The 21,163-nt window shown below is 37.7% G+C and overlaps 1 protein-coding gene across 2 annotated transcripts in view; it reads left to right on the top strand.

Moving 5' to 3' along the window:
• Positions 1-36: 36 nt before the first annotated feature.
• Positions 37-21,163, top strand: part of PIBF1 (progesterone immunomodulatory binding factor 1) — a 104,994-nt gene continuing 83,867 nt past the window's right edge. For both annotated transcript variants that reach the window (XM_064722038.1, XM_064722111.1), the window contains exons 1-7: positions 37-322; positions 1,121-1,436; positions 2,267-2,367; positions 4,136-4,334; positions 9,151-9,270; positions 17,349-17,482; positions 19,475-19,583. In XM_064722038.1, coding sequence (XP_064578108.1) covers positions 1,185-1,436; positions 2,267-2,367; positions 4,136-4,334; positions 9,151-9,270; positions 17,349-17,482; positions 19,475-19,583 — 915 coding nt within the window. In that variant the 5' untranslated portion in view covers positions 37-322; positions 1,121-1,184. The remainder of the gene's footprint in view (positions 323-1,120; positions 1,437-2,266; positions 2,368-4,135; positions 4,335-9,150; positions 9,271-17,348; positions 17,483-19,474; positions 19,584-21,163) is intronic.

The raw sequence follows: 21,163 nt of genomic DNA, 5'->3' as shown, positions 1-21,163 counted from the left end.
CGCCCCCGCCGCGCTGAGGGGAGGCGGAAGCGCGCGCGCGGGCGTGTAGTGCCGCCGCTGCCCGGAGTGTGCGGGACAGAGGCCAGGAGCGGCCCGGCTCGGGGTGCTGCTCCCCAGCCCCGCCGCTGCCGAGTTACCGCCGGGGCAGCTGCCCGCTGCCTTCCGCAGCTCCGGGTATCCTGCGGGACCAACGGTATTCCCGCTTCCCGAGCTGCCCCCGGCTGCCGTGGGCAAGGAAGGCGGTGGTGGCGGCCCTAGGAGGGCAACCCGGTTGTCGCTGGCCCGGGCTCCTCTCCCTGTTGGGCTCTGGGCAGCGCCGTCTGTAAGTAGCGCCCTGGTCTGTGCCAGGTGGTTGTAAAAGCCCGGGTGGCTGCTGGGTCAAGCAGCCTGGGAAGCAGAGTGCTGCTGCTGCTGCTGCTGAGAAGGCGAAGGGCAGCGAGGTTTGAAAGGAGCTCGTAGCTGCGTCGGGCCCGGGCTCTCCTCCCAGGCACCTAGCCGTAGAATAAGAGGACAAAGCCTCAAGCTGCTCCAGGGGAGTGTAAGGTTGGACATTAGGTGGATTTTCTAAGCAGGGTGATTAGGCATTGGAATGAGCTGCCAAGGGAGGTGGTGGAGTCATCACCATCGCTGGAAGAGCTTAAGGAAAGACTGTGGCACTGAGTACCATGGTGGAGTTGATAAGGGGATATTCAGTCACAGGTTGGACACGATGATCTCGGAGGTCGTTTCCAACCTACGTGATTCTGTGATCAAGGTGTTCCTTTATCGTTTTCTCCAGTAAGTCCTGTTATGCCTCTTATAGGGCGCTGTATATGCCTAATGGGCTCGGGGAGTTTTCAGTGCATGTGGTTTTGACAACGTGCATATCTATCTTTAACTATAGTAACATGCTAATTAGCTACATTCACACTGGTATTTGGGTTATTGCAGTCAAAACGCTTGATAGTGATTGTTCATGAAGGGGGTCCTTGGGCAGCAGCCCTCCAGAGCTTTACAAAGTGTTTTTCTTGGGTGAAAAAATAAGTTCATGTGATACTGAGAAGCATTGCTTGCTTAGTGGTCTAATGTGGTAGTTAGTTTTTCGTAATGACACTTAATTTAATTGTTTTGTTTCCTGCAGTTGGTTCTTCAGGAGGCTTGTCTCAAAGTATAGCTTAAAAAAGCTTTGTAAATAGTGAGAGAAAATGTCACATAAAAGCTCTAAGGTAACCAAGAAAGTAAACATTTCCAGCTCCTTGGAATCTGAGGATATCAGCTTGGAAACCACAGTACCAACCGATGATGTTTCTTCCTCTGAAGAGAGAGAAGGTGCTGTAAAAATCACTAAGCAGCTGATTGAACGGAAGGAGCTGCTCCATAATCTTCAGCTGCTTAAAATAGAATTATCGCAGAAAAACTTGATGATTGACAACTTGAAAGTTGAATATTTGACCAAGGTAAGTAGTCTTTCTCCTTTCATTATGTAATATTTTTTTTTATTTTGGTGCTTTTAGAGTACGATAGAAAGTTCTGTTCTGAAAAGAATTTATTTGAGTTAAATGGTGGAGATGTACGTAGTTGGTTTGGGGATTTTCTTGATGTGTTTTGTGTTCTTTCATGAGAAGAAGGGGAAACAAAGATATAGAAAGCTTCAGTGATTTCAAGTCATTTTACTTATAAATAAGTAAGGGAGGATTTAATTTGTTTTACCTTTCTTAAACACAGAGGAAAACCACCTGTTTTCTTTCAGAAATGACAAATTTTGTCACTCATGTTAGTAGCATAGCAGGGCTTTGAACCTGAACTTGTGGAGTACTAGAAAAGGTGATCTGAATAGGCTTGAGTGCTTTGTTAATGAAGATAGGGATGGGGTATACCAACATGCTAACAGTAGAGTCTGTTGTGTACAGCATGCACAAAGATGCATGAAATTAAGAAAGGTGTAAAAACATTGCCACGTTTGTGTGCAGTTCATTTTTACATCATACTATATGCCAACTGCTTTTTATTGGCTTTCATAGTTTAAGCCTAACTTGAAATTAGTTGAACAAATAGCCATTTAGGAACTAAGCCCTTTTTTTACTTTTAGATCACTGGGACAAAGTCCGTATCATATTCTGAAGCCCTAGTGCATTTAGAGGTCTTGTTAGACAGCAATTATTGCACTGCCCATGGCATTGGGATCTTCATATTTTTATTTCAGCTTGTTCTTTTTGCAAAATAATATTTTAAAAATTATTGTGGTAACTTATTTTGTTTTATACTCACTCACATTCTTTATATTTAGATTGAGGAGCTGGAGGAGAAGCTTAATGATGCAATCCATCAAAAGCAGCTGTTGTCTTTACGACTGGATAGTCAGGTGGCATTACAGCAAGAAGATGCCAGGTATGGTGGAAGTAAAATTAAGAACTTCATCTTTAATTAATTTGTACATTAATTTGAGTTTGTGTAAATAAGTTAGAAACAGATAAATATTGGTTGCAGGAATAGGATTTCTTTTGCAGATTATATTAGTGTTTTAGTTCTAAAAATTGAATTTACATATTTAATTTGCATATAAGTAAATTAGAATTCAATTCTTACTAGCTAAAGTTTGTAGGCTTGGTTTTATTCAAAATTTAGTAGGAAGAGGTAGTAAAAGTGTTCTTAAAACCAATAAAGAGCAAAAGGACTAGGCAGAGGTGATAGACTTTCCAACAGTTCAAACAGAATTTTTAATAAATCCAGCATAAATGCAAACTTGGGAAAGGGAAGTGTGTAATGTTTAGCTTTTCCCATTAGTGCTTCCTATTTGTCAGAAATGCTTTCAGCTAATGATGTAGAATCTCACTTTCCATGTTGTTTTTCTGAAATATTTGGAGTTAACCAGAAAAATAGACTGGCTAGCAGGCTTCTCTAAACCACTTTGGCAGTTAAATGTGAAGTGTGAGTTTCCACACCTGTGAAGGAAGAGCGTTACTTCTATAGTCTCATGTTAAAGCAGAGCTTACAGGATGTGACTACTTCCAAGTCCTCTTCTGTAGTGAGGCTAGAACAGATTTAAGGATGTGGAGCCAGACCTGAGATTAGTTCCAGCAAAGTCTCTCAACTGAGAGCAGCTTACAGTCAGAAAAACATTTGTCACACTGTATGCTGAGATGCACCAGAGTGGAATATTTTTGTGCTGGCCATACTTGAGTTATCTAAGGAGTGCTCAGTAAAAAGGTACTGATGTGCAAACTGTTATTAATAGGCATGAAAAAGTTAAACTACTTTTCCCAATCTTTTCATTAGCTTTCTTTTCAGTCTTTTACTGAACTTCTCATCCTCACATGATAGAATTGTACACACCATGGAGTGTGTCTATCTGTGATTGCTTTGATGACCTTAATGATCCTGTTACCTGTACCCTGCCAGTGGGATAGATGTTGCCTTGTAGTACTAGCTGGTATTTTTTATTCCTTTTTAAGTAGTGCAGAAATTACTATGTTTTAAATAGTGATTTTTATTTCAAGAGTTGCAGCCAAAAATAAAAAAGTAGTTTAGTTGTCTTTTGATTTAAAGAAAATAAACACTTCTAAATGTCATGAACTGATGTGCGGTTTCTACTGCTGTATAAAAACCTTATCACTGATGATAATTGTTGTATGGTGTTTTAAGGCTGGAAGTAAGGCTGCTTGTTCTGTTGTAGTAGTGGTTGTTTTGTTACTGTTTGATTTTTCTAATGAAGGACTCCAACTTTGTATATTACAGTGGTTAGAAAATTAAGGGTTGATATGACTATGCCTGTGCTGAAACTTGGTAAGACCCAAGTTCAAGTGATTTACCAACTCCTTGGGGTTTGTGTGGAAGTAGATTCTACTTTTTCATGGTTTTAACCTTTTAATTAGTAAATTAAGTTTAGTTTGTAAATTCAAGTCAGCATATGTGGAGATTGTCTATTCTCAGACTCAGCTTTGTGTTGTCAATGACTAAAAAGTTCCTGTCTTTTTATATATACTGTGTCTGATATGACTGTTTAACCAGGGTGGTATACATACATAATTACCTAATATTTGTAAATGTTTCCCTCTACAAAATGAGCAGAACTCCCTTCTTTGCCAGGGTATTGTGAAACTTGGTCACTTGTGTTATTCCTTACCTGATATCTTCTGTTTTCAAATCCACCTTGAAGGAAACATCAGGCTCTAATGAAGCAAGAAATGGAAACTATTTTATTGAGACAGAAGCAACTGGAGGAGACAAATTATCAGTTGAGAGAGAGGGCAGGAGACATCCGTCGCAGCTTGCGAGACTTGGAATTAACTGATGAATGCTATGAGAAGCTAAAGTCTCTTCCTGAAGATCAGCTTTCTATCCCTGAATATGTTTCAGTAAGTATTGGGTTTTGTACTGCTTTAAAATATAACCTGTATCTTGGATTGGCTGGGACAGAGTTGACTTCTTCTTGGCAGTCTGAGTCTTGCTGTGCTTTGCACTGGGGGCTGAAACAGGGTTTTGGCTATTGCTGGACAGTGCTTGCACAGCATCAAGGCTTTCCTTTTTCCCCATTCTGTCCTCCCCAAATGATAAATGGTCAGGAGATTGATAGGGGACACAGCTGGACAGCTGACCCAAATTGGCCAAGGTTATATTCCATACCATAAAACTCAGCACCATAAATAGGAGCTATAGGAACAAAGAGAAGGTGGGGAGGGTGGTGGAGTGGTTATTACTCAGGGACTGGCTGAGTATCAGTTTTGATCACTTTCCCCAGTTTCTGGGAGGTGATAAGTTCTTTTCTTTTTTTCTTTCTTATTTACTTTTTAAGCTCATCTCTCTTTTCATCAGTAATTGTTTAGAAAACTTGATACCTGAGTTTTCTTGCTTTTCTTTCATTCTTCTCACTTTCTTCTCTCTATATATAGGCTGCTGGGCAGGCTCAACCCATCCCAAGCTGTAAATTATGGTGGGTTGTGGTTTTTTTAATCTCCAACTAGAAATAAAGGACCTTCAGAGGGAGATGTGTTTCTGGATCAGTCTGTCATGACTGGGTTCCAGTAAAGAGAGGAACCTTTTTATCCCTGAGTCTGATATCTTGAAAGAGAGTAGAACTGCTGACATATTTTAAGGAGGTTAAGCAGATGGGATGTTACACTTACAATGTGAGCACACATTAATGATATGAAATACAGCAGGCTGAAAAAAGGAATTTGAAACTTGGTTTGCCAGAACCACAAGCTGGGATTGCACTTGCAAATATCCCTTACTTTTCTCTTATGCTTTCCATATGTCCCTTTCCTTTGACTAAATGCAGGAGACAAAGTGTACCTTAAAGTATGCTTAGGATTAATTTTCTTGATTTAATATGTTTGTTAATTATGGCTTGTGGGTATGTGAAGAGGCCACAGTGTACTCTGGTTTGCAATACAAAGCCTGTGGGATATATCCAGAGCATCCCAGCTGACTTATGAGAATGAAGAAGATTTGGACACATAAACCTTAATTCCTCAAAATATTAGCATTATACTTATCTGTAGAGCTTGTTATTAAGGAAGCTGTAAATGTTAAAAACCTTAGAACATTTGTTGAGGTATAAATGCTACATGAATGAATTCTCCAGATCAAAGTCATACTTTGCTCTAGATATGTATAGAGAAGTAAAAATTTTCACCAGCTTTTTAAAAAGCTGGGCTTTTGAAAGTGCTAGGAAAATCATAAGGCTCTGTGGGATAAACAAGAACATATAGCTTGGTTTCTGTTAGATTATCAGCACCTAGCTGTCTGCTGTACTCACTGCCCTCTGCAAAAGTATTTGACAGGGTGTTGCTGATTCCTGTATCACCATGGTTGAATAAACCAGACTTTTAACAGAAACTGAAATCCATGTCAGTGGATCTATTGAAATTGGTGTGCAGGAAGTTCAGGACTTCAGGAATTGATTGACAGTCAGTACAAAAGACTCTGTAGCCAGACAGGATAGATACCAGGAGTTAGTAACCTTGTCAACTGCTTTAAGTGAAGCTGTCACAGCACAATTTAGATTTCATTTGTGAGTAGAAAATGGCTGTCAAAAAGATGTGAAGTAAGAGAGATGAATAGCAGCCACCTTCTACCTTTAACCTTCTGTTCTTTGTGTTCAACCAGTTAATGTTATTTTTATCTGTAACAGAAACTCCTCTACTTAAATGCTAGGTGAAGCTCCTCTCTTCTTAACACATTACTTTTTCTTTTGAAAAAGCCATTTTTAAACCTTTTCTTTTTCTGGATAAGGTATTCTAAAGATGTATTGTAGTAAAGTGCTATGTTCTGCTTTTTTCAACTTCTTTTAGCAGAGGATTAGTGTGAACCTAAAAGTATCAGTTGAACTTGGTGGTTGTTTATCTTTACTTCAAGTTATGCAGATGCTGGGAGGCTGCAGAACTGTTTTGCACATCCTGTCTGTGCATCCATTGGGCTCCCAAAGGCTGGGGAAAGGAGTTGGAAGGGAATGCTGTTTCCTGCTTTGCTTGCCTAAGGAGAAGTTGGGCATTTCTAGGCAGTTTCTCACTCCAGATCTGTGTGCAGACTAATAATATAGCCCAGTGATATAAGGGTAAAATTTGCCTTGATGAGAAAGGGTCCTGCTTAGACAACTTGAGCAGGAAATTTTCACACTTTTTTTCTATTTATTGGCTCTAAAATAGCCTTGCAATTCTCCAGAATGGAAGTAAACATATATATAATGCTTAGACTTTATTTGACACCAAGTCTACTGGACAAACAACAAGAAGAACTTAAATGCAGATTTCGCATATAGAGATACTGTAAATTTGAAACACTGGAATTAAAGCAAATGTGAGAATGTTTTTCACTGTTCTTCCACAAAGGGGTGCAATAGTGACATGTTAGAACAAAACCTAAGTAATGTTTAATGCTAATGATGACAACTGAAAAACTGTATTTTGCACATCTTTCTCTTAAAATCATGGTTTTTTGTTTTGAACTTAGTGTAAAAATTCAGATTTTTGTTTTGTCATTGCTGGGATGTTTTTAGAAATGGTATATGTGAAATTTGAAAGTACTTCAGGCTGTTAAACAGTTCAGCTGCCGAGGACCAGTTCAGTTTGTTCAGTAAAGTGAACCTCTTGTGTACTCCACTGTAAAAAAAAATTCAGCAAATTTTTTAAAAAAGGTTTTTGAAGTTCTGTTTAACTGATTTTAATTGCCATGTCTTTCAGGTATATCATTTTGCTAACTGCAGCTCAGTTGCTGTTTGTTTAAGAAGGCAGTTAACTGATGCAACTGTTTTCACAGAACTTCAATTAACAGGAGCCAACTTTTTCAACCTCCATACCCACCCATTTTTACTTTATTCTAGTTATCCATAAAAAGTGGTGGGCACTGGCTGAGAGTTTTTTAAAAATTGCCTAGAAAGTGGTAGTTGTTTACAGCACACCAATATAAATTTCTGATTTGTAAGATGCACAGTTGTTTCTAAAATTCCTTTTAGAGTAAGTTTAGTTTCTGCTCTATGGAATTGGCAACAGGCAGTGTGTGCTTTGACTGCTGGGCTACATGAATGTTTATTGGCTATCAAACCAGCTAAATAGCAACAACAGTTGAACTGCTAAAACCTCAGCCTCATCTGCTGCATTCATTTTCACTTATTACCATGCAGTGATCTTTTCTTGGGAAGGCTGTGTAAATACATTTATCCTTGATACCTGTATCCCATGTAATCTTGGTTTCTACTGGGAAATCTGTTTTAGGGTTGTTGTGTTTTGGGAAATAGTTGTGGTGTGATAGCACAAGTCTCTAGGTTTCTAGGGATATTGCAGTAAAAATAAAAGAACTTACTGGAAAAGCAGGTGTGATTTAAAAAAAAAACCACAATGCTTTAAATGATTATAAATTAGTGATAATCAAGGTTACTTTTTTCTTAAGAAGTGACCAATTGAATCATCAGATGTTACAGTTAAAATGCTGATCTTTCAGTCATGTTGCACACTTGCCTTATTGTATAAAGCATACTACACCTGTGTTTACATTGCAAATTTCTATGGCTTCTGTGTTTTTAGAATTGTATGCTGTCAATTATATGAAATATACCTGGAACTTTTCTTTGTCTTCTGCTGTTTACAGGTAGCAAAACAGAGATCTGTCTTCCTTCTGCATGGAAGTGCAATACAGCTTGCTCTTGAATGCTTACTTAATCTGTGCTTTCTTGTCTGTATTTCTTCTTTAATCATATATCAAAGAAAGCATTAGGGATGGAGGGCATGCAATTGCTTTTGCATGAAAACGGTGCCTACTTTTTAATTCTTTTCACACACACCCCCAAATGCAACATTTTAAGGTATCAAGTTAATCTGGGAATAATAACCTCCGTGTACGTGTGCATGGGTGTATATCAAAAAAGCTCTTTCTTCTTTGTTTTGTCTCTTTTTGTTTTTTAATACTGGCTTTGTGGTTTTACTACTGTATTTTCTAGTCTTTTTTCTTGATCAGAAGAGAAGTTCTGAAAAGGTTTTATGGATGTGAGACTAACTTGCCTGAGACAATGCTATGACTAGTGTGGGGGAAGAGAGAGGAGTAAATTTAAAATTTTTTTAATCCTATTAGAAGTTTGGATGTTTTTGGTGTTAATTTAGCAGAGCCAAGTCTTTCAGAGCCTCAGTTTCCTGATGCAGTTGAATCCCTATACCAGCAAGTTACTGCTGGAGGTGTGTGTGGAGGGGGTGTCCTGGTTCCTCCTGGTTCTGTGCTGTTCCTGCTCCATGTGCTTGCTCTTGCATTTTTCTTGGTGCAAACTCAGCACACTGAGCTGGCAGAAAACAAAACAAACCCCATAAAAATTTATATTGTCTTGAGGGAAATAAGCAAGTTAAATTGGTTACTACTGAATAGGTTTTGGGTTTGTTTGGGGTTTTGGTTGGTTTTGTGGTTTTTTGGGGTTTTTTTTGGACTGTTAATCAAATAGGCTCTAGGTTTGGCACAAGGAGGTGCATGAGGCCATGTGTCCATTAGCAGCTATATTGTTTTGATTGATCTGGCTGAGTGTAAGCTGCCTTAGTTGTACAGCAATATAATCTTTACTTTATGGCATGCCCTAGAAATATTATTTAGCCATTATTGTCATAAGATGTTGAGCTGATGTGTTTTTAGGTTGGTAGTTTCGCAGTTGCAATTTGCTAGTTTCAACTTTGAATATCTGTCTTGTTCTTCTAGGTCCGGTTCTATGAAGTAGTCCATTCCTTAAGAAGAGAGCTGAGTGATCTACAGATGAAAAAGGAGAGTCTGACAGAAGAACTAAGTGGGTACAGATCGCAGCTGAAGTGTCTGACAGAGGTCTGTGCTCCTTAGTTATGTTATCTCAGTTCAGAAACTGTGAATACGTACATTGCTAAAATCTCATTCTCCAAATCGTTATTTGTGTATAAGATAAAAAGCTTTTATGCTGTATAAAAATTACTGCAAGGGAAAAAGGCAATAACCTGTATGCATCCTTGTATGACAGGTAACCTGATGCTATGGCTACCCTGCAGGATTTGCTCATGAGACTGTTCAGGGTAGTCTCTTACCAGCTGTGTTGTGCTTTCTGAGGGCAAGATTTCAGGGTGGGGATGCTGGACAGGGGATCTGCCCAGCAGCAGCTGAAAACACTGTGATGGTTCAGTGTGTGGTCTTTGAGATGGGGATGTCTTGGTAGTAGTTTGTATTTTTTAAAGTTCTTTGGAGTTGCGTCTTCTCTGTTGTGCTTTTCAATTCTTTGTATTTTAATTTTTGTATTTGTTTCTATACTAAAGAAAAAGATAATTCGATTTCATGTGAGATATAAACACCAGAAGTAGAGAAATAAATTATATAAATATTTTAAATTTTTATTTTTAAAGAGCTAAGAAATTGAAATAGTATAAGAAGTGTGGTTTTTCTAATGTATTTATCAATATTTATATTATTCTTGGTATGTATATAGCTAGGGTGATTTGTATTTTAACTTAGTTCTGCGTGAGTCTGGAGTTGGGGCAACAGTTTCAGGTATTCAAAGTATATTTATTCAGGTCATGGCTAGCAGAGACTTAAATGACATTGTCATTTTACTACTTCTCAGAATATGTTTTAGTTACTGCCTTTTTTCCCTGTGAAATTTGCTTATGGAATAATCAGGTGTAAGGGGAATTTCTTTATATGAGTTTATCTTGTGAAATTCATGTACTTTCATTTCTCATTCTGATTGAATTAGAGAAAGTAGTCAATAAAATTTATGCATTTATGTGCTTCAGCATTATTCTGTGTCACCATCTCTGGTCATAATTGAGATTAAAGTAATCCTGTTAATTTTTGTCTTGCATAAGCATTTTCCTTCACTGTACATTTAATGTGCTTTGATTTAATAAAATTGTACAGGAGGATTGCAGCCTTTGAGATTTGACTGACATCTATTACTTCTGCTGAAGCAATTAACAAGATAGTCGATAACAATAATTAAAGTTGTGCTAGAAACAATTTTCTTGGGACATTGATCTTTCTTTGATATAGACTTGTAATTTTGCTCTTTTTGCACCACATGGTGGCAGTGTCCACCTTTCCCACTGATGCATTTCTCAAAGTTCTAAGTGCACTGTGCTTTTCTTTTATGGAGAGGCTTGAGAGTCTCTCTTCTGATTCTGGCAGGTTCAAGTTTTACCTTGTGACTTGCTGAGAGTCCCTGCAACAAGGTACCTCAGAATGTAAGGTAAGAGGAGCATCATCAGGATGTAAGGGTACTTGAGAATTTCTGTGCTTGCTGCACAGGAGCTGACATACCTGTACATCTCTTGCAGTTTATGAAAAAGTGATTTCAAGGTGTACTGCTGGGGTAACTGTTTTGAGCTCTTCACTAAGGTCAAGCTTTTTTGCAAGGAATTTTATCACTAGGAAATAAACTTTTGTTCAGAGCCTTCCCTAAGATCTTACTCTCTTTTACTGGTTTTTTTTTTTTTTTTTTTTTTGTATTCCAGTAGTTCTTGTTTTCCCAGGTACATGAAATATAATTGATGAAGTTTCTTGCCTGTTATTTAATAATTTATACTGTGCAAATCCTTCTTCTGGGTTTCCATACAGTATTCTGTAAATTTTAAGTTTTCTCTAATCATTGCAGTATTTTTAATTTTTTTTTGTGTAATTTATCAATAAAGTCTGTTCTGAGTTTAAAACTTGTTTAGGAAACCAGTAGTACAGAAGTTTGAAATACAGTCATCACTGAAGATAAGACAATTGTTTTTTGGGTTTTTTCTTTAGTGAGAATAACCTACTTCCTACAGTAAGAATTCCTTCTTTTTTTCTACTCTTTCAAGATAAATTAAGGCTCTTCTTCATGAGTTTCAACACGGATTTCTTGCCTTTTTTGGGGACATAGAAAGGAACAAAAAAGTATGCTTAGGCCAAAACTTGGGGGAGGAGGATTATGTTGGCTTTTCTGGTTTTTGTGGCTGACTGGGTTAGAGCAGGTTTTATACATTCACCCTGAAATAAAGTAATAAGAAATATGAGATGGTTTGTTCTAGACTCATAGGAAAGATTATGTAGCCAACAAAGAATTGAAAAAATTTTAAGGAAAATTTGAACTTAAGAGGTGAAGTCAACTTCAGGAGAATTTAAGTGTGAAGACAACCATGCTGACCCTATAACTGTAAACTTTGCTTGGTGTTCTGCTGCTCTTAGCCCTGAAGGGCTGCTGAATCTGTAACACAGATCCAGTAGGGCAGGGAGCTGTTTCTGGCAACTGGTAGCAGAAAATGGCCTGTGAAGACTGATTCCTAGCACTGGAACGTGGTGTGGTCAAGGATGTTTGTTATTCTGCTTTCTGTTTGTAAAGTGATCAGTGTCAGTGGTTGTGCTGAGCAGCTGAATTAGTGGCTCTCTGCACACAATTGGTGCATCTGTGATTTAGATGAGTGCAGTTCCTCTGGTTCCAGGTACAGCAGCCACAGCCTGGGGGGACGCAGTGGAACTGGTGAAAGCCATGTTCTTGTACTGCTGACTGACTTGTTACTAAATGTAGGGTACAGGCTTGTTTTAGTCCTCCTTTCTCAGTCCTGCTTAATACTTCAAGTATAAATAATTTTGGCATCACCAGCATTGGAGGTAAAGATAGAGGAGGAAGTCCAACTGTCGTGGTGTATTAGCAGGAGCTTCCCAGAAATAAAACCAGCTTCTGATGTGTTCATTCCCATGCTGAACATCAGTTTACTATTTTCAGAGCTGTTTGTTTCCAAAGTGGTTAGAACCTTCCCTCAAACAGATGTAATTTACTACTAGTGGGTTTCTCTCAAGGCTGGGAGAGTGTCTGGGAAGGAAATCTTGCTTTCCTTTGTACCTCCAGAAGATTAAGTATTGCTTTCTTCTTCTGGCTGGGAGTTTCTTGGCAATGTTTTCCTGGAATTTGATATTGATACAGTTTTATCAGGGCTCCCTTTTCTTCAGTTATTTTTTTATATAAAGTTGCCTTCGGGATTTGCAATAAAATTTATAGCATGAGAGTATCTGAAAGCTGTGGTTATCCTAAAGACAAAGCTGGTTATGTGTAGGACAAAGATCTTTTCTAAGGCTTCATCTCTGAATCAGGATTAGTAGCTGTCAGGTTTTGCTAGACATAACTAACAGTTTTCTCTGTGATAATGTTTTCCAGCTGGAGGGAAAACATATCTATAGTCTTCAAAGAGTAAACTAAGCTTTTGTACTCAAAGGATCACTTGGCACTAGATGTGTCTGAATATTAGAAAACTGAGCTGTTGTTGCTACTCCAAAAGGACTGGGATCCCTAAGGTTTCTCCTAAAGTTTGCATATCTGTAAATCTGCACTCTAGAACTCTTCCCCAGCCCCCTGACACCACTTCTTTCAAGCAGTGCCTTGATCATTTGGTCTCCACAACTCTCTTCAAACACATGAGGTCTTGGTCTTCGGTGAAATGCCTGCCTATTTTTGGGTTTTTTTGCTATTGTTAATATTGTTCAGGAGAACAGTTGCAAGGATGATACTCTACCAGTAACTGTGAGCTTGAGGCAGCAGTTTAATATTTCCAAGACTTAAGGAAATTTCATATCTATGAAAGTTTCCTTTTCTACCCAATACCTTTCTACTCTTTCCAGACATAGCTGTCTCGCATTGACTGCTAGCTGTGGCTCAGAGGTACAAGGTGGTTTAGTTATACTGCTCTGTAATGATCTTAAGGATCCTTTTCACCTGAGAATATTTCACTGAAAATTCTAGTAAGCTCTGACCCAGAGAAATAAACTTTTTATTCCTCCACTTTTTTTTGCTATAGAAGAACTTATTCCAAAGCTATTCTTTTCACATGCTCCCTGCAAAGTATCTCTACTTTGGAGTAGCTCAACATTTTTGTTTGTAATTTTTAGTGGTGAATAGTGACCTGTCTACAATCAGATTACCAATTTCCCATCTACAAGCAGAGTACCAATTTCATAGCAAGTTACTAAAGACATGTTTAATTAATTATGTATAGCTTCTTCGTGACATTTGGGCAGTTGCATTCCAATAAATAATGTATTGACCAGTAATTTTTGAATGCAGAGTATGTAAACAATTGAAGCAAAGCGTCATCTTTACAAAGAAGCAGCACCTCATCCAAATAACTGGAGGGAATTGTTTTCACATCACAATAGTACAGTAGCTTTACATTTGTCTAGGGCCTTTAGGATATGAACAAAGTGCTGGCTTTTTAAAATGATTCTTCAAAGATGCAGATGTTTGAGAAAAAAACTTTTTAAAAGCAGGATCACTTTCTTTTACAGGCTTATCTGTAGATGGTGTAAGGAAGTCTGTGCTGCTTCTGCTTGATTGACTGATTAATCTATTCCCTGCATTTCAATTTATCTTCTTATCTCCAAAGACTTTTTGAAACATGAGTTAATCCCTATCATGTATTATGTGTCACTAACTTAGTTCAAAAAGTATGTCACCTGGATTTTACACTTAAAATTCAGATAGGTGTTGATTTCAGTGACTGCTGTAAACTGCTGCTCATTTCATACTGAAGATAGCAGTGAAGATTAATATCATTAAACTGAGGTTTGCCATTAGATCTTTAGTTTCTCTATCAGTTTGGGGGTTTAAGTGGCACAGATCAGGCAAGCTGAGAATCTTCTTGCTTGAAACATCATCAGTGGACAGTGTTTGTAAACCAAACGAAAGCACTTCTTAGCAGACTTATGCCCTGTAGAAACCTCCACCACTGGGTTTCTTGGGCAGCTCTGTCAAGAATGTCTTTAGGCAGTGGTTGCCTATCTGTCTCACACAGGAAAAGTTTGGTTTTTCATTTGTTTTAACCATCTCATCAGTCTGAGTTTCTGCTCTCTGCAGAAGCAAAAATTTTTGAGAGGCTGATACCCAGTCTAGGCCATGAGGTCTTTGGAGTATTATAGCCATCACATTCAGTGTAAAGAAGTTCTGCTTGTCCTTTAATTATTTTAAGGTTTGTGGGCTTACTTAATATTATTTATTGGTATTATTTTCACTACCTCCTTTCTGTCCTTAGAAGAGCTCTGTATCTTGATTCTTCTAAAAGCCCCTTTTTGCTGCAGCAGGACAAAGCTGTTCATCAAGATGCTCAACCTATCTTTTGAAGATAAATGGAAAGATAAAGCTGTTCCATTGCAGAGATCTTAAAATCAGTGTATATGGACAGTGTTACAAACTAAATTAATTTCATCACATACGAAGCAAGGCTTCTTCTGCTTAAGCACAGGCAGCTTGGTTGTATGTTTAAGATGGGTATGTGCTACCTGGAGATGTGCATACCACAAAGGGGGGTTTGTGTGTTAGCTTATTTACAGCCTAGACTGGGTATCAGCTTGCTTTGTCATCTTTCTTCATGTGTTTGAAATATTACTTTGACTCCTTAAGATTAGGTAGATTTAAACCAGTGTCCTGTGCAATATAATTAGTGTTTCTTCAGGAATTATATTAAATCTTAAAAAAACAAACATGACAAAGGCCTCTAATTAAGGTAGGTCTTAATATCACTTTCGCAAAGCAGAATTTAACTCTCCTTCTCTGGAATTACCATACTCTTACACAACATTAACATAACTGTTACATGACATTAATAACTGATTTATTAAATACAATTCAAAAGTAAATTTAGGTCTCAAATATTAGAAGGAGCTGTTTTTGCAGATATTTAGATATTCTGTTCATTGTGGCTTTAAAGCTATCTATGAGAATTTTTTCCAGAGGTTAACCAACTTAATTTTATACTTTTGGTGGTTGTCTTCTAGCTCTCAGCTAGATAATACTGTAGGAGCTTCAGTAGCCCACTCAGTGAAGGGTGTGTGAATTGCAGCATGGCAGAATGGCATGGAATATCCAGAGAAGAATTGTATTCTAAACTTATTTAGAACTTATTCAGAACTGTATTCTAAACTTAATCTTTCAATTTGCACTTAACTTTTAAGTGCCTTTACCAACATTTCCTGTTGCAAGATAAATTATGTTTGCTCTGGATAACAGGGTACTTGCACCGCTATGGTACATATTTGAAACTTTAGCTAGCTTGTGCACACCATTTAAAAATATCTGACAGAGACTACCATTATAATAATGCCATCTTTATAAATAATGACATGTAAACTGATTAAAGAAGAAAGTGTTTCATAGTGTTAGTTGGCTTAATGTATATTCATTAATTAAAGTAAACATAAGCTATATATACCAGTATGTGTTAGGATGAATAACAATCACGTCTTTACATGATGTATTTTTAATGGTAGACCATGCAGAATCCTCATAAAAACTTTCTGGATGTTGTCATTTTTGTGATTTGTGGCCTGAAGTGATTTTAGTAATAGTGAAGATAAGTAGGTATGTGAAATATAAAACAAAATATTCTTTTATTATCAACAGAATAGGTAAAATATGGCTAGTAGATTAGGAAGCTTTTCTGTAGTGTCTTAGAAATATTTAAGTGTGTTTTTCCAAGAAGGCATTGTGTCAGTGTTTCAGCTGATGATGTCTGTGAAGTTTATCAGTGTCCTGTCACATACTCCTTATATGCTGTTGCCCTAAACTTCCCTTGTCTATTGAAAACTAGCTATACAGTTGTCCTCCTATAACTGTGTAAAGCATAGCTTTCAGCAATGTTGAAAAATTATGTACTCATACAGTGTCTTTTACTGCAAAATAAATGTAATTTGCAGTTGCTAAATGCTTGGTTTAGTGATGACATCTTAAGGGTGTGCTCACCTTAATAATATTGTGATGTTCATTCATAATAGCCAGATAGCATGATTGTTAATCAAGCATCCATTAGTGACCTTGTTATCAGTCACAACAGTAAAAAACTGAACTCAGCAGTATTCTGGACATGGAAAAAATCTAAATGCCCAGGACTATTCTCAAATTTTTAACAAGCAACTCTTTTTGTAGTCCATGAGCTTTATCTTCTATAAGTGAATGAGCATTATTATTTTGTTTGTTCTTGTGAATTTATTGCTAAGTAGTACAGTATTTAGGACAAGTAAGAAAGATAAGTTTGTGAAAAAAAGTACCTATGTAGTAGAAAACTGAAAAATGGAATCTAGATTGGGGATTAAGGTACAAAATTCCTGTGGAAAGTTGGCAGGAATGAGTGTGATTAGGAAATCTGTTGATCTTCAAAAGGAATACCTAGTCTTTTAAAAGATGCATACTCTCAGTATGTTCTCTTGCTTTGCTTTTGTTGTTTTGGTTTTCAGAACAATCTGTAAAAGTATATGAGGACGAAAAAGAAGGGGAAATGGAAATTAATGCTGATGGACCATTAAGTAAATGATTCTATTTTATTTTATTTTTTCTTCCACGAAAGCTTTCCATGATATTCTTCAGCAAACATTGATTACCAGATATAATAGCTACAATTTGGGAGTAACTGGCTGAAATCTTTCAGATAATGACAGATGTTGCTAAACTTGCTGAACGAACCTATCTCGTTTTTTTCAAATTAACTAGCAAGTATCTTCACAAGTCTCTTGACTTGTTTGAAACTGTTGTAAAGGTGGTGTGACTTTGGTGCTCCTAGTATGTGTTTGCAGACCAGCAGCTGGTTATGGTGGTCTGCAAACCTATACTAGGAGCATGAAAGTCTCACCACCTTTACAACATCATATACCTGGTGGTATAAGATGGTTACTGGTCTTGGAAGTTGTGCTAATGGACAAACGCATTGGAAAAAATAGGTGCATTTAATCAAGTATTTGTAATAAGATAGAAATAAGTTGAGTATTGATATAGTTGGGTACTTTGTGATGTGCTAAATTTCCAAATACTGAGACAAATGAATGCATTACCACTTGAATATTCATAAGAGGTTTTAATGAAATTTAGTTGGTGATTACTTCAAGTAAATATCAGTGCATTTGTGATCATTTCAAAATGTCTCACTTCTTAGAGCTATGAAGAAGAGAGGAGGAGTCGCTCAGAGCTTGAAGTCAGATGCCAGCGTTTAACACTGGAACTGGCTGATACCAAGCAGTTGATTCAGCAAGGTGATTACAGACAACAGAACTATGATAAAGTAAAATGGTAAGTATCTCTATAATTCGAGTGTTTAACTAACATACAAATGTTAATAAAGATCAGCCTTGATTGACCAGACTTCTTAGTTTTGTTTTTGACTTACACACTCGTATTTTTTCTTACCTCATACACTAATGGTTCATTTATCTCTTTTAGTATATTACAGACCTAAAATGAACAACATTCTGAAAACCAATGCATCAAATTATCTTCCTGAAGGTTATATTTTCAGATTTATTGTGTTTTCAAGACAGCCTAGCAGTCTCATTGCAGCTAAGGAAGTGGGAGCTGGTGATAGCAAGCATCTTGGAACAAGTACTCTTTTTTTATTCGTAGTTTAAAAGCAATGGTCTAACAAAAGGCCCTATGCTCTACTCTGTGCTGCTTACTGAGTGAGTTAGGAGGGCAGGACCTTGGGAATTAATATTTACAACTTGAGATATCTTTGAAGCGATAAAATTTGAAAGGGCTGTTTTGAGAACTCTGGCAGATAATCTTAGGATTACCTTAGTGAATTTGTTTAACTGCAGGAAGTTCCAGTGTCTAGCTTTTTTAAAATACAGATTGTACTGTTATAGCCAATGTTTTGAATATCCATCTTGCCAAATGCAATTGCAAAATAGTGAAAATAGACTTCTTGTAAATATACTCATAGATGTATACCTCACAGTCCAGCTTCCAGACAGCTTTTTCAGTGTGCTTGCAAGTACAAGAAATCTGGTCTTTGGCACATTTGTGGAGAAAGGTATTCAAAAATGGGGATTATGAATAGAAAAGACCCTGTCAGCTCCTTAGCTGCTCATATGGAATGAACTCAGGCATAGTTACTGACACAAACGACTTTGCCCACTAAGTCATATGAAGGGGAATCTGTCTTCTGGATTCACAGCATTTTTGGTTCACAGCAGTATGTACAAAAACAACCCTGGAATCTTTCTGGCATCTTGTTGGAAATAGGATGGATTGGTGCTGTGATTTGCTTCCTATATGCAACTGCATCTTAATAAGTGGAATGTAATAACTTTCATGTGAATGGCTCCACTGTTTAACAGTGTGCATTTAGAATAGCCTTGAGTTGAGAAAAGCATGAATGAACGTGCCAAAACTGTATTTGAGAGAGTAGGTTGTATTCAGCTGGGTAGGCACACATGAAGAGGAGGGGAGAGCTCTGTTGGCATAACTGCATGAGGATATTTGGTAGAGCTGCAGGAGTAAATCACTTCCAGACTTCTTTCTGCTTTTAAAAAACACTATGTCAAATCTAGTTCTGCTGTACTACAAGTTATCTCAGTTTTAAAGCAATGCTATGCTTAATATAATAATGGTTAGCTTTTTTCTAAACTGCAAGCTCATACTGGCTCATTCATTTCACTGTACTGACAGGGTGAGAGTGGAGACATAGTGATGCTTCTTTGTGCATGGAGAAAGCTTTTTTGCTCAGGACACCAGCACAATTTTTGCAGCTGTGTCATTTATATTTTAAAGATGACAACCCACTCTGGTATCAAGGCTGTGTGCAGGGGAGAGTACCTACTTAGAGCAAGTATACATTGCTTTTTGCTCTGTTAAGAAGATGGTAATGAAGGTGTTTCACTTTTTCATTCATGTCTGCAAAAGATTGAAGAGAATCTCATGGGAAATAGCATCAGAAGCTTGATGAAGCTAAAACAATGGGTACTTGCAGATCATTGCTAAGAGAAGTAGTGTATAGCCCAAAGATACACTAAAGAAGAATAATCAGAGGAGAATGAGTACTGTAGAATTTGAGTGGGAGTACTGTAGAATTTTCTTAGTATTTAAATAATACTCAATTGTTTCATGTAAAATGATACTGCTCCAGGTGTTAGTAACTATTAAAGGTTATCACCAGTTGTTCTGTGAGTGACTGATTGGAAGAAGTCAGTGTCTTGAACTGGAAGAAGGCTGAGAAATTAAAAAGGCACAGGAATTTTGTTCATTACACTTTATGCATCTAATAGTTTGACTTTGCTTTCACAGTGAACGTGATGTATTTGAGCATGAACTGTCAGAACTCAGAAGAAACTATGAAATACTGGAGGTGTCATACAAAACGCAAACTAAGGAAAGAAATGACTTAGCAAAAGAGGTAAACATAAATTTCTTACCTTAGTAATTGTGTATTTCATAATTTCAGGAATTTGATTTTTTTTCTAATGAAGGTTGTTAGGATCATGGAATAATTTAATTCTAATGGTCTCAAGAGACTTAACTGCTCCAACCCGCCCATGCAGTACAGAGCAAGATTAGGTCAAGTTGCTTAGGGCTTGGTCAAGTTTTTTAAATGTCCAATGATGGAGATTCCAGAGCCTTTTGGACAATCTGTTCCAGTGTTTGTTTGCTGTCTTGTGAAAACGCATTTGTAAAAACTAATGAGTTGGTACAGCTTTTTTTCTGTTGCATCTTGTCCTGTAAGTATATACAACCAAGTCTCTGGTTATTTTTATGTGTTCCACTTGGATAGCTGAAGTTAACAATAATATTTTCCCCAACCAGATTTCTCTTCTGAAGGCTGAAAAAAGTTCCAAGTCTTTCTCTTAACCCCTTGTACATCATATGCTGTAGTTCATGACCATCCTGGTAGAGCTCTTCTGGTCCTGTTTCAGGATGTTAATGTATGTCTTTAGGATAGCATGTCATGGGATATAGCACTCCAAATATAGTCTCACAAGTGTGGAACACTGGATAATAATTTTCTTTAACCCACTGTCTGCATTGTTGCTAGTATAGCCTTGTAGCCTCTTGGCCTTCTTTGCTGCCAGGGCACATTTCTGTCCCGTGTTCAGTTAGTTCAACAGATGTTTGCCTATACAATCCGTATTTTGCCAGCTTTTCCATACAGCTGTTACAGGAGGTGGCTGAAAGCCATGCAAAAGTAAATGACATGGACAGTGATCCCCCCATTCACAGAGCTAACATTTTTGTCATGTTTGATAGTTTTGGCCTTGGTACATTTCTGCTGGTTTTTCTGTCACCTTCTTGTTCATATTCATGGATATAGCTTCCAGGGGAATTTACTTCATAATCCTTGCAGGGACTGAGATTACATTTACCAGCCCAACTGAGTGCTCCTACTTGAAGGAAGATTGTGGTAATCAGAAGCCTTGATTACTTGCTATGATCCTTCAAATGGCTGGTCAGCCTCACAGCAACATAGGCTATCTCCCTCAACGCTGGTCGAGCGCTTCCCATTTTTTCCTAGGCGTTATATGCGTGCCATTTTCCTAGGTATGTGACTTAGGAGGCTGAAGCAAAGACAGACTGAACTCTGCCAATAAGCTCAGGAACCTGGGAGGCCCCAGGGGAAAATTTACCATTGGAAGATGAATGCTGTGAGTATGCTTGATATGGTTTAACTCCAGCTGGCAACTAAGCCCCACACAGCTGTTTGCCCATCCCAGTGGGATGGGGGAGAGAATCAGAAGAGTAAAAGTCAATAAAACTCATGGGTTGAGATAAAGACCATTTAATAGGCAAAGCAAAAGCTACACACACAAACAAAGCAAGTTAAGGAATTCATTCCCCACTTCCAGTGGGCAGGCAAGGGTTCAGCCAGGGAGGCAGAGCCCTGCAGGAATAGTGTGGAAGATCTTGGTGTGTTAACACTTTAGCAGCTGAATAAATGAGACAGACTACTCCTGAGAGTATTCAGGGGAGATGTGTTCCTTA

This window comes from Zonotrichia leucophrys, chromosome 1, assembly GCF_028769735.1.
Source record: "Zonotrichia leucophrys gambelii isolate GWCS_2022_RI chromosome 1, RI_Zleu_2.0, whole genome shotgun sequence".
NCBI lineage: Eukaryota > Metazoa > Chordata > Aves > Passeriformes > Passerellidae > Zonotrichia > Zonotrichia leucophrys.
Note: the sequence above shows the minus strand (reverse complement) of the source record. Positions and strands in the feature narration are given on the sequence as shown.